The sequence below is a fragment of the Suncus etruscus genome, chromosome 8 (assembly GCF_024139225.1).
Source record: "Suncus etruscus isolate mSunEtr1 chromosome 8, mSunEtr1.pri.cur, whole genome shotgun sequence".
Lineage (NCBI taxonomy): Eukaryota > Metazoa > Chordata > Mammalia > Eulipotyphla > Soricidae > Suncus > Suncus etruscus.
Window position 1 is genome coordinate 34,804,792 of NC_064855.1, and position 12,136 is coordinate 34,816,927.

General features: G+C 40.1%; 1 non-coding gene and 1 gene segment (V, D, J or C); one reads left to right on the forward strand and one right to left on the reverse strand.

Annotated features, from left to right (window-relative positions):
• The first annotated feature begins 7,261 nt into the window (after positions 1-7,261).
• LOC126016579 (small nucleolar RNA SNORA51) lies at positions 7,262-7,395 on the forward strand. Its single transcript, XR_007498372.1, has one exon. It is a non-coding gene; the product is annotated as a small nucleolar RNA SNORA51 (small nucleolar RNA).
• A 298-nt stretch (positions 7,396-7,693) lies between these two features.
• LOC126015874 (Ig heavy chain V region 1B43-like) lies at positions 7,694-8,234 on the reverse strand. The segment is given in 2 exon segments: positions 7,694-8,106; positions 8,189-8,234. Coding segments are annotated over 2 exon segments (459 nt in total).
• Between the last annotated feature and the right edge of the window lie 3,902 nt (positions 8,235-12,136).

The window sequence follows — 12,136 nt, forward strand, 5'->3', positions numbered from 1 at the left end:
AGTATTTGTGGTTGTTCTAGAAAAAAATCAAAATCATTAACATGTAGCGATGTTTGTTAGAGCATGTTTACTGCAGCACCAAGGAAGTACCATGGTGAGGTACAACCCAGTGCAGGACTCTTTCCTTCATTTCTCTTGATCCAGGCTGTCCATCCTCCAATGACTTCATTTATGTTTAAAGAATCATTTTCATTATTTTCTTTAGCCATTGCCATTTGTTGAGTCTTCCTTAAATGGCTTCAGTTCATTGATCATTGTGAGAATTGTTGCTCTGAGCTCAACCCCAGAAATCATCAAATTTTCTGATGATCTTGAGAACTTATCTGGACTTTTGCCCCTGTTTATAGAAGAATTAAAAGTCTACTTTCTCTTTTATTATTGTGGGGCTCTCAGAGTTTATATAAAACTCTGAGTACCTGGAGAATTGATTAGTAATTTGAGGAGGGAGGAACAAGGTAAAATATAGATACACTAGTATATTGAAATGTATTTGTATATTTAAATAAATAAATAAATACAACCAGTACCTTACAGGCTATTCCATACTTGTCCTGTGGAACAGCTCTTACTTCCTTGGAGCAGAGGACCCACTCATGTCCCCAAGAACCTCTGAAAATCGAAGTCTCTCTCACCAGATTTTTGGCCTGGGTTCAGGGCCACTTCCCTTCACTATGTCTCTTGCACTTAATACATGGTTGTGTTCTCAGTTACTCAACTATTCAGTTTGGGGTATACTTGGCTTTTGTAGGTATCTCTGGTGATGTTGAGCCAGAATGCTGGAGCCCATATACCACCAATTCAATCTAACCCCTTCCAGGGCCTGGCAGATCCTGTATACCTTAGTACTGGTTATAGAGAACCCAAGACTAAACAGGTGAGGGACAGTGTCTGAGAGGGCATCACCAGGTTTGGTCCAGACTTCAGAAGCAGTACCTAGGACAAGACAGCTGGGGACAGAGAGCCCTGGGTTCAATAGCACCGTCCCCACCTTTTCAGTCTCTTTCCAGGGATACTCTCATCCAGGAGCTGCCATCAGAAAGAAGAGAACCCAGAGTTGAGACATGTTCCTATCCCTAAAATCCATAATCCTAGACACTGTGTCAGGGAGAGAGAAACCCAATGGGAGTGAGTGTGGACCCTGTTTTAACCCTGGGCCTTAGGAGAAGATTGCATTGGTGGTGACTATGTATACATAGGAGGGGACCTACAGAGGCTGGTTTCTGGTTTCTGTCTCTCCTGGGAGGAGTTGCAGCCTGGGCTCAAAATACTTTTAGGCCTCTTCTTTTTTTGTCTGTGAGTGGAAATATTAGCTTTATTCGGTGGACAAGACTCTTAGGCCTCTTCTTGAGGTACTACTCAGACCCAGGAAATATGCTGAGGAGCTCTCAGTAAATACAGTTTCCTCAAAGGGAAACAGCAGATTGGGGAGACAGTCCCTGTACATCAGGTCTCTAATCACCAAATCCACCATCAGTGGGGACTCTCAACTGTAAGGCACTTGCTCCCACTTCTCTTTGTGTTTTCTCCTTTAATCCCAGAATATATATAAAATTTGGGCAGATAATCAGTGTAAGTGTCCCACTCTGTCTAATATTCATACATTTATGAAGCAAAGAGTTAATTCCATAAACTGAGGAAAGGAACTAAAAGGCAGTTAAGGAATATTTTTATATACCTTCACCATTGGGAACACTTTTTCAGTGGGGGCCCTCTTTTATCTGCTACTTCTTACAGAGACAATTTTATGAGATCAATACAGTCCAGACTTCTGCATCCACCACAATTCTCCCCTTACAAGCTTAGCCTGAGTAAATGCAGAGTTTGGGGTCTGTTGATTTAATATAAAGTAATATAGAGTCTAAAGTCCATGCTGTCACGTGAGGCCTTTTCAGCATGCACAGTGCCTGTTGTCCCTTCAGGGGGACTGGTCTGAAGATGCAGTGTAGTAACAGTGGAAAAATAGTCACAAGCAGTCAGTTAAAGTTTCTTTAGAGAAAGCTTGGTTTCTCTATAGCCCTATCAGCCATGTACTGACTGCACCATGTCTGCCTAGCTCTTCTCTCTTTCAGGAGCTCTCTGTCTTCTTTTCAGCTGCTCTCCATGTTTCATCTCTTCCCCTTTCTTCTCCCCAGCCGGGATATTGTACTCTTTGTTCCAAACCTCAGACCCTTCCCAGATGTAGGTAGGTCGGACCATCCAGGTCATCTACTGAAATATAAAACCTCACAGGATCTGCCCACATCTTTTTCTTCTTTTGATGATAACAATGATAATGACTCATTCTAAGCAATAAATATTGTTTGGTGATGTGCCTTGACTCTTAGTATAATGGGTTCTTATGCCAGGACACCTGCTTTTCTCCATTATGTTTTTATTGTTCTTTTAAAAAGTGTGGTGCCCCTGCTTTAAATCATCTTACCCAGTCCCATTTTTCCCAGCACAGTGAATTCTCAAAGGTGAACCTAAATTATGGACAGTCAAATTATCCTTTAGTTTTTTTTAAATACTCATACTCTTCATCTGGGAGCTGCTATAGTCCTCAATATCCAATGTTGTTATTAGGATGTTCCTTCTCACTGGTAATTGTTTGTATGGGGACAGTGAAGATGATTCTGCTGAAGTGCCTTATTTATTGTCTGAGTGACCTGTCTAAGAGTTTCTCTTCCTGCTTTGTCCTATTGACAATTCAACAGCAGAGGGTGATCATAAATCACAGGGTCCTTTTCTTGGGTGTCTTCACTAAGAAAAGAAAACACAATCCTAAATGTTCCTAGAAAAAAGCTAGGAGGGTGTAGATATGGATAAAGCTGTTTTGTTTGAGAATTTAAGCTATGAAACCTTTACAGTCAAGCCTCATGAGCAGTGATTCCTAGAAATTAAAAATTACAGTACCTGGTTTCAAGTTCTCTTTCTTCTTTTTTAATGAGTAATCTCATTTTATTAATATCTTTATTTAAACACCTTGATTACAAATATGATTGTAGTTGGGTTTCCTTCATGTAAAGAACACCCCCTTTCAACAGTGCAACATTCTCATCACCAATGTCCCAGATCTCCCTCCTTCCCACCCCACCCTCACCTGTACTCTAGACAGGATTTCTACTTCCCTCATTTATTCACATTATGATGATAGTTCTCATTGTAGTTATTTCTCTAAATGAACTCACCACTCTTGTTGTGAGCTTGTGTCATGAGCTGGACCTTCTAGCCCTTCTCACTTTCGTCTCTGAGAATTATTGAAAAATGTCTTTTATTTTTCTTAAAACCTATAGATGAATGAGACTGTTTTATCTCTCTCCCTCTGATTTCAGACAGCATAATAGATTCCATGTCCATCCATGTATAGAAAAATTTAATGACTTCATCTCTCCTGACAGCTGCATAATATTCCATTGTGCATATGTACCACAGTTTTTTTTTTTTTAGCCATTTATCTGTTGAAGTGTATTTTGGTTGTTTACAGAGTCTGGCTATTTTAAATAGTGCTGTAATGAATATAGGTGTTAGGAAGGAATTTTTGAATTGTGTTTTTGTGTTGCTAGGCTATATCCCTAGGAGTGGTATAGCTGGATCGTATGGAAGCTCAATTTTCAGTTTTTGGAGGAATCTCCATATTCCTTTCCATAAAGGCTAGAGTAGAGGGCATTCCCACCAGCAGTAAATAAGAGTCCCTTTCTCAGCACATCCCCGCCAGCACTGCTTATTCTCATTCTTTGTGATGTGTGCCAATCTCTGGGCGTGAGATGGTATCTCATAGTTGTTTTGATTTGCATCTCCCTGATGATTAGTGATGTGGAACATTTTGTCATGTGCTTTTTGGCTATTTGTATTTCTTTTTTGAGGAAGTGTCTGTTCATTTCTTCTCCCCATTATTTGATGGGATTAGATAGTTGTTTTAACTACAAGAGATATTGAAAAAAGCCATTCTATCTTTAGTTTTAATTTATTTTATTTTGTGAAACAAGATATGTCAAATATCACTTTGTAGACTATAAATCAATAAGATTCTGTTCAGAATTGTTTAGTTTTTTCTATCACACAGGATTTTCCTGGACTCAGATGACATATTGTCCTCACCCTTGAGATTAAACACTTGGCACAGTCTCTTTTTTTTTTTTTTTTTTTTTTTTTTTTTGGTTTTTGGGTCACACCCGGCTGTGCTCAGGAGTTACTCCTGGCTGTCTGCTCAGAAATAGCTCCTGGCAGGCACGGGGGACCATATGGGACACCGGGATTCGAACCAACTACCTTTGGTCCTGGATGGGCTGCTTGCAAGGCAAACACCGCTGTGCTATCTCTCCGGGCCCGTTGGCACAGTCTCTTACTGTTGTTCTTTCAAGTGCCTCGCCATTGTTTAAAGTCTTCAGTGACATATATATATCCTATATATTTTTGAGGGGCCACAACCAGTGACACTCAGGAGTTTCTCCTGGTCATATGCTTAGAAATTTGTTCCTGGCTTTGGGATCATATGGAATGCTGAGGGATCAAACCACTGTCTTTCCTAGGCTAGAGCTGGCAAGGCAGATGCCTTACCGCTCTGTGCCACTGCTCCATACCATTTAGTGATATTTTTGTGGATCAAATGTCTAGGTAGAAGTGAATGATGACCTATAAGGATTTCTGTCTGACATTCACCAAACCCCATTTCCTTTAATTACTCAGGAACACCCCTTGGTTTAGGACTCAGGTCCATTTGTGAGTCATTGACAAATCTTATGTGTTAGGATCTGATAATAAAATCCATTCTTACTGGAACCTTTCAACTACAGAATGGCACTTACACCCATTTTCTGATGTGTTTGCTACTGTTCTTCCACCATGTACAGAATTGGGGCAAACAATAAATGTAACTGACCCACTCTGTCAGATAATCATATATTTCCAAAAACACTTAGCAACATAGACAGAGGAAAGGCACTTTATAGGTAATTTAGGAGAGGGGGAATATTTCCAGATGCTAGAACCATAGGAAATAATCTCTTGGTGGGATTATTTCTACCAATTTCCCAGAGAAAATTCTTATGAGATTAATATATTCCAGAGACTTCTTTCCCAGATACAGTTCTCCATTCGATTATGTAACAGCTTAGCCTGAGTTTTCTGATTGTGTTCTCTTCCGAAATATCTATTCTATATTTGAGTTCTATGATAATCTTCCTTCCTTGTCCCCTAATAAACATATGACTGGTACAAATGGTACCATTGGGGGAGAAAGGCAAACAAAAACAAATAGGAGGCGTATATCTAGATGTTATAAATATCTATTTTTAAGAAGTAAGGGAAAAAAAGAAAAAGAAGAAATTGGTAGCAATACAAATACAAAAATAATAAGGGAGAAACAATAAAAGTACAAAAAGAATAAAAAAAGAATAAACCAAAACCAAAAACCATTAACTATGGCATAAAAAACACAAACAGGGGCCGGAAAGATAGCATGGAGTTAAGGTAAGAGAATGGAAGGTCAGTGTTTGGAATCTCAGCTTCCCATATGGTCCCCTGAGCCTGCCAGGAGAGATTTCTGATCATAGAGCATTGAGTAACCCCTGAGCACTGCCAGGCATGACCCCCCAAAAGAATAACCCCCCAAAACAACAAACAAACACCCTTCAATCCAGCAACAACAACAAAAACCAAAGAAAAACAGACCAGCAAATTTTTTTTGATGATAATATATATATAATTTTATTATTTTTTAATTTTTTTCTTTAAACAACTTTATTATATACATGATTGTGTTTGGGTTTTCAGTCATGTAAAGAACACCACCCATCACCAGAGCAACATTCCCATCACCAATGTCCCAAATCTTCCTCCTTCCCATCCAACCCCCGCCTGTACTCTAGACAGGCTTTCTATTTCCCTCGTACATTCTCATTATTAGGATAGTTCAAAACGTAGTTATTTCTTTAACTAAACTCATCCCTGTTTGTGGTGAGCTTCATGAGGTGAGCTGTAACTGCCAGCTCTTTTCTCTTTTGTGTCTGAAAGTTATTATTGCAAGAATGTCTTTCATTTTTCTTAAAACCCATAGATGAGTGAGACCATTCTGCATCTTTCTTTCTCTCTCTGACTTATTTCACTCAGCATGATAAATTTCATGTACATCCATATACAGAAAAATTTCATGACTTCATCTCTCCTGACAGCTGCATAATATTTCATTGCGTTATATGTACAACAGTTTCTTTAGCCATTCATCTGTTGTAGGGTATCTTGGCTGTTTCCAGAGTCTTGCTATGATAAATAGTGCTGAAATGAATATAGGTGTAAGAAAGGAATTTTTGTATTGTATTTTTCTGTTCCTAGGTTATATTCCTAGGAGTGGTATAGCTGGGTCATATGGGAGCTCGATTTCCAGTTTTTGGAGGAATCTCCATATCGCTTTCCATAAGGGTTGAACTAGGCGGCATTCCCACCAGCAGTGGATAAGAGTTCCTTTCTCTCCACATCCCCGCCAACACTGCTTGTTTCATTCTTTGTGATGTGTGCCAATCTCTGGGGTGTGTGGTGGTACCTCATAGTTGTTTTGATTTGCATCTCCCTGATGATTAGTGATGTGGAGCATTTTTTTTATGTGTCCTTTGGCCATTTGTATTTCTTTTTTGTCAAAGGATAGAGGAGTTTGTATGGGGAGAGAGAGGGGATATGAAGGAGTGTTAGAGAAGTGTATGAGAGGATGGGTAGAAGTGAGAAAGGGCAGAAGTGAGAATCAACAGCGATATTCAACAGAGAGATTCAGCATCAGATTATGCATCATCAATTGAGCATCATTAAAGAAGCAGCAGCAGTAGCTTCAGCAAAGGGAGTTAGTGAGCTAGGATGCCTGGAAAAAGCAGCTGAAAAGAAGACAAGCTAAGAGAGCCATAGAAGTAGAGAAGTAGCGCTAGGAAAAGGCATAGAAGCCATTTGAGGAAATGTGTATGTTAGGTTAGGACCGTGAAATAAAGCTGGATAACTCCTGAAACTTCATCTGACTGTTCTGTGAATCTCTCTGCCCTCTTCCTGCAACCTTCAGACCTGCCAGGTCCTAGGAGCTGCAGGAGTCTAGTCGAGCCCAGAAAGGCCTCCTCACTATTCCCACACCAACTCTATGACTCTTAAATTAATATAGTAAAACACCACACACAGGCCTTTACTCTAGACAGGGTGGGGAGGAAGGACACTTGGGATATTGGTCATGGGAATGTTGCCCTGGTGAAGGTTTTTATATATATATTAAAAAAAATCAAAAAAAAAAGAAAAAAAAAAGAAAAGATAAGGCCTCCCAATTCTTACAACAGGCTGTGTTCTTTACACTAACTGTATAGAAGAGGAGGTACAATAAATGCACTCCATATACACCTCAACCCAGGCCCTTTAGGCCTGGTCTGTATTGTGAATTGGGGGACAAAAAATATAGTAAAAGACCAGTGGTCCTTACAAAAAAGCATCTCTCTTTATTCAGAACCTGAAAGTGGCCTGTCATGTGGCCTTTTCAAAAAGGCTTCCTCCTTGTTCAAAAACCAGTTTTAAACAATATCTGAGATTTACAGGGTACTGACAGAATTTAATTAGAAAAATATCTAACCCCATCAAAATGTAGGGACAATAATAAAAGCACTTAGAAAGCTTCAATAGAGGAAAACCAAGTTGTCCAGAGTAAAGCAATCAAAGGTCAGTCAGCTGCTGTCCTTTCAGGTGCTGCCTCTGCTTAATAGGTTGTGACCGCCCCCTGGTGCCCGCCATTTCTTGAGGCCATACTCCTATCTTCCTCAGGTTTGTGTCTGAGCTTGCCCTGACTTCTTCTCACTGTGTGTCTTGCACAATAATACACAGCTGTGTCCTCAGGGGTCACAGAGTTCAGCTGCAGGGAGAATTGGTTCTGGTTTGTGTCTTTGGAGATGGAGATGCGGCTCTTCACAGATGGGCTATAGTAAGTGCTTCCTTCATAACATATGCACCCCAACCACTGTAGACCCTTCCCTGTAGGTTGGCGGATCCAGTGCCAGCAGTAACCACTGGTTGTGATGGAAAATCCAGAGACAGAGCAGGTGAGGGAGAGTGTCTTGGAGGGGGTCACCAGTCCTGGGCCTGATTCCTGCAGCTGCACCTGGGACAGGATACCTGAAGACACAGAAAATAAGTCACTGTCAGTACCTGTATTCTCTCCCTTTCTAGAGTCCTGGGTGGTCTCAGGGGCACTCACCTGGGGCAGCTGTCCCAAGGCAGAGGAGAAGACCCCACAGTCTCATCTTCTTCTGGCTCAAAGCTCTGCCTTCCCCAGAGACTCAGCCCTGTGTGAAGAGTCAGCTGGGATCTCCACCAGCCCAGAATGGATTTGAGCCCAGAGCCTAAAGAGGAATTTGCATAAGGTGAATGCTCTTATTAATGGGCAACAAAGTCTGACCATGATTCCCTTTCTCCTACTGGGGCACAGAACTCACACACCCTGTCTACTGGTGTTTAGCAGTAGGTTAATGTGGCCCATTGAAACAGGCTATAGGATGGTCCTGACTTTCTCATTGTAATAATGTCAGAGGAAATGAAGATATCGTGTTGTTTTCAATATGATGGAATTTCAATAATTTCATATAGGTATTTCATTTTCCCATGTGTGGACCTTTAAGAAACTCCAGTATATACGTTTTTAAAAAATTTATTTTATCGAAACTATTGTGATCTACAAAGTCCTTCATAGTTGAATTTCAGATATACAGAGAGTCAGGGCCATTCTCCCCTCTAGTGTTGACCTCCTTCCACCAATGAACCCAGAGTGCATCCTGTACCACCTCTCTTTGTCCCCCTGGCCTGCCAGTATAACAGGCCCATTTAACTTTAGATTGGTAAAGTTTAGACCTCTTGATTCTATTGTTGTTGAGTTTGGCTTGTTGATTTAATTCTGCCCTTATTTTTTCTCCACCAATACATCTGAGACCACTTGGCCCCTGGCCCCCAGCCTTTCTTTTTTCCATTCTTCTTATTTTTATAGAAAAATGAAAACGTATGTGGTAAAATAAAATAGTTTGTGTCCCAAGGTTCTTTGAAAAGGATGGGAGCCCCTATTTAAAAGTTAAAAAATATTTAAAAAAGATAAAAGTATGGTGTGTGTTGCAGTTTTTTTTCTGCATAGACACAGTAAAAGATGGGAGAAATAGAAAGGAAAAACCTTTGGCCTAAAAGCAAGGCACCCCTATCCATGAAGCATCATGCCATAAGACCAACTGCAGGCTTTGGACATACAAAATTGTCTAGCCCCAAAGTCTTTCTCAAGTCCCAGTAAAAGTACTCAATTCCAGTTTTTTCAGTTAGGTTTCTGTAGAGAACCTGGTTTTTGCACAGATCCTATGTTGAAGTCAAGGTATCATGGAGCACATTCTGGTCAGAATCTACCTTTTTTATCCTAACTATGATTTTATTTAATCAGTGCCTGATATCTGTATCTATTAAATTAAAAAAACATTAGGAAATTAATGTCCTCCCAGAACCCACTTCTTTCTATGACATATTTATGCTAGAAGTTCTTTTAATTACCAATACATGGTTCATGAATGAGTTAGAATCCCTGACTCAAAGAACTGATGACTTAATATGTAGCCTGTTGTGCTTTTGCTCAGTGCAGTCATATGTTGAAGATTATATTTAAATATGCCCAATACATATATTGACATAGACATTCTGACATTAGTTTTAGTTAATTTTTATTCATGAAACAACATGTAAACTGGAAATTAGTGCTTGACTGCTCAGGTTTGTTCATTCTTTTTCATCATACAGAATTTGACTCAGTTGCCTTGTTGTGCTCAATACTCTTGTCAACCTCCACTAGGCACATTTACTGCTGCTCCCTCAGTTGGTTCTGCCATTGTGTAAAAGTCTTCACTGATATTTCTGTGGAAATAATGCTTGTGGAGGAGTAAATTGAGACAAATATAAGGTTTTTGACAAACTTTCCTCATACAATCAATTAATCTTTGATAAATGGTCAAGAAATGAAAAATGGAACAAGAAAAGCTTCTTCAACAAGTGGTGCTGAGACAGCTAGTCAGCCACATGCAAAAAAGCAAAATCAGACCTCTATCTAACACCATGCACAAAGGTCAAAACCAATTAAATAAAGACCTGGATATCATACCTGCAACAAGAAAGTGTATAGAACATTTTGTGCTCCTTGTACTCTGGCACAATTCATAAACCACACACACACACACACACACACACACACACAGAAACACAACCCCCCCCCAAGCAACTCAAGAACAATCAGTGCTGTTGGGGATTTGAGTGGGGAGAAAGAAACTCTCTTTCACTGCTGGTAGGAATGCATACCCCTTGGTGTTGGTCCCAGATTCTTTTTTTGGTCACTGAAAAAACTGTCATCTTTGTAGGTGGGCTGAGACTCTGGATTTAAGCTGTACAGACTGAGGATTTTTTTTTCTCTGGGTTGCACCCAGTGATGCTCACGGGTTATTCCTGGCAATGTCCTCAGAAATCACTCTGGGTTTGGGGGACCATATGGGATGCTGGAGATAAAACCGCAGTTCATCTTAGGTTAGCACGTGTAAGGCAAATGCCCTATTGCTTGTGACCCTGCTCTGGCCCTCAGACTAAGGATCTTGACATGTGCTTCATTTTGGGATGTCCCTGCTCATGCTAGATATTTCAGTGATCCCAGAACTGGGTAGGGACATCTAGATTTAGACATACAACCCATGAGCAGTGAAGCCCACCCAGGCAGTCTCTGACCCTGCTCCTCTCCTCTCTGCGCACTGGTGTGCAGAGCCTGAGCTCAGGGGTCCAGGGATGGTGTTTTATTGTTTCAATATATTTATTTAAGCACTATGATTACAAGCATGTTTGTAGTGGGATTTAATTATTAAAAAACAAATGAACAAAAAACAACTTCCCCTTCAGCAGTGCAACATTACCACAACCAATGGTCTCCTCCCTCGCTCCCCACTTTCCTGTATTCAAGACAGGCATTCTATTTTCTCTCTTCCATTGTCAGTGGTTGTCATTGCAGTTATTTCTCTAACTGGACTCACACTCTTTCTGGTATGCTTCATATCATAGACTGGACCTTCCAGCCCCCATCTTTATTGTCTTCTTGTATTATTATAATAATGTCTTTTAAAATGTTTTTTTATTTTTTAATTATGAGAACAAAGATGCAAAGAAAGAGGACAAGGTAAAGTTACAGTGGGAAGACAATCACCCATAAACAGAATTCTCAGAAGATATCCCCTTGCTAACACCTAAATTTTGAACTTTCAGCCAAAGAACATTAAGAAAAATAAAACAGAACCCATGTACAATTACTTTGTCCCTCAAGTCCCCAGATTTTAGTACATTATAACATTTCATAGCAGTACACACAGCAGTCTAATACTACAAAATTTATATACTCCTTTAACATTGAAGGCATAGTATTTTTTTTTACAGTTCCATGCACATGCATATTAGTTTAAGTTAACCTCAAAAGTTTAAGTGGTTTTCTTAAGGTTTAGAGTCAAAGAGCCCAGCATAAAATGGTGTTACAGTAGCAATTGTTGTTTGCATAGGCTCAGCAAAATATGGGGAACATGGAAAGGAAAAGCCTTGACCTAAATACAAGGAGACTCTACCCCTGAAGTTTTCTGGTGTAAGGCCAAGTCTAGGTTCCAGGCATCCTAGGTTGTCAAACCCAAGTCATTGTCTGTACTTCCAATACACTTTTATTTTTCACACAGTCTCTGTTGTTGGTGTCAGGTTTCTGTAGTTAAAGACCCTGGAGTCTGCATATTCTACGTTGAATTCAGGATGATGTGGAGTGTCCTCTAGTTTCACCTAATAATTAGAAGGCAATGCAGAGAGCCCTGTCCTGAAAGCAGGTCCTTGTTGTTAAGTCTTCTGGATGATAAGGGAAGTCTCTTTTAAGTAGGTCGATGTGAGAGCAGTGGTAGTGTCTTCCCTGGTAGAGGATTTCTCCCAGGTGATGTTATAGACAACTTGGTTGTTTCATAGATGGCTTCCCTGGTTCATGGGTGAATAAAGACTGCCCATTCTTCTGAGGCCTGAGCCAGGTCATAATGTCAATGTTCAGGGTGTAAGGTCTCATTGCATTAGAAGATTAGTGAGTTCCTATCTCTATTAGATAAAAACTTGTTTGTATGTATAG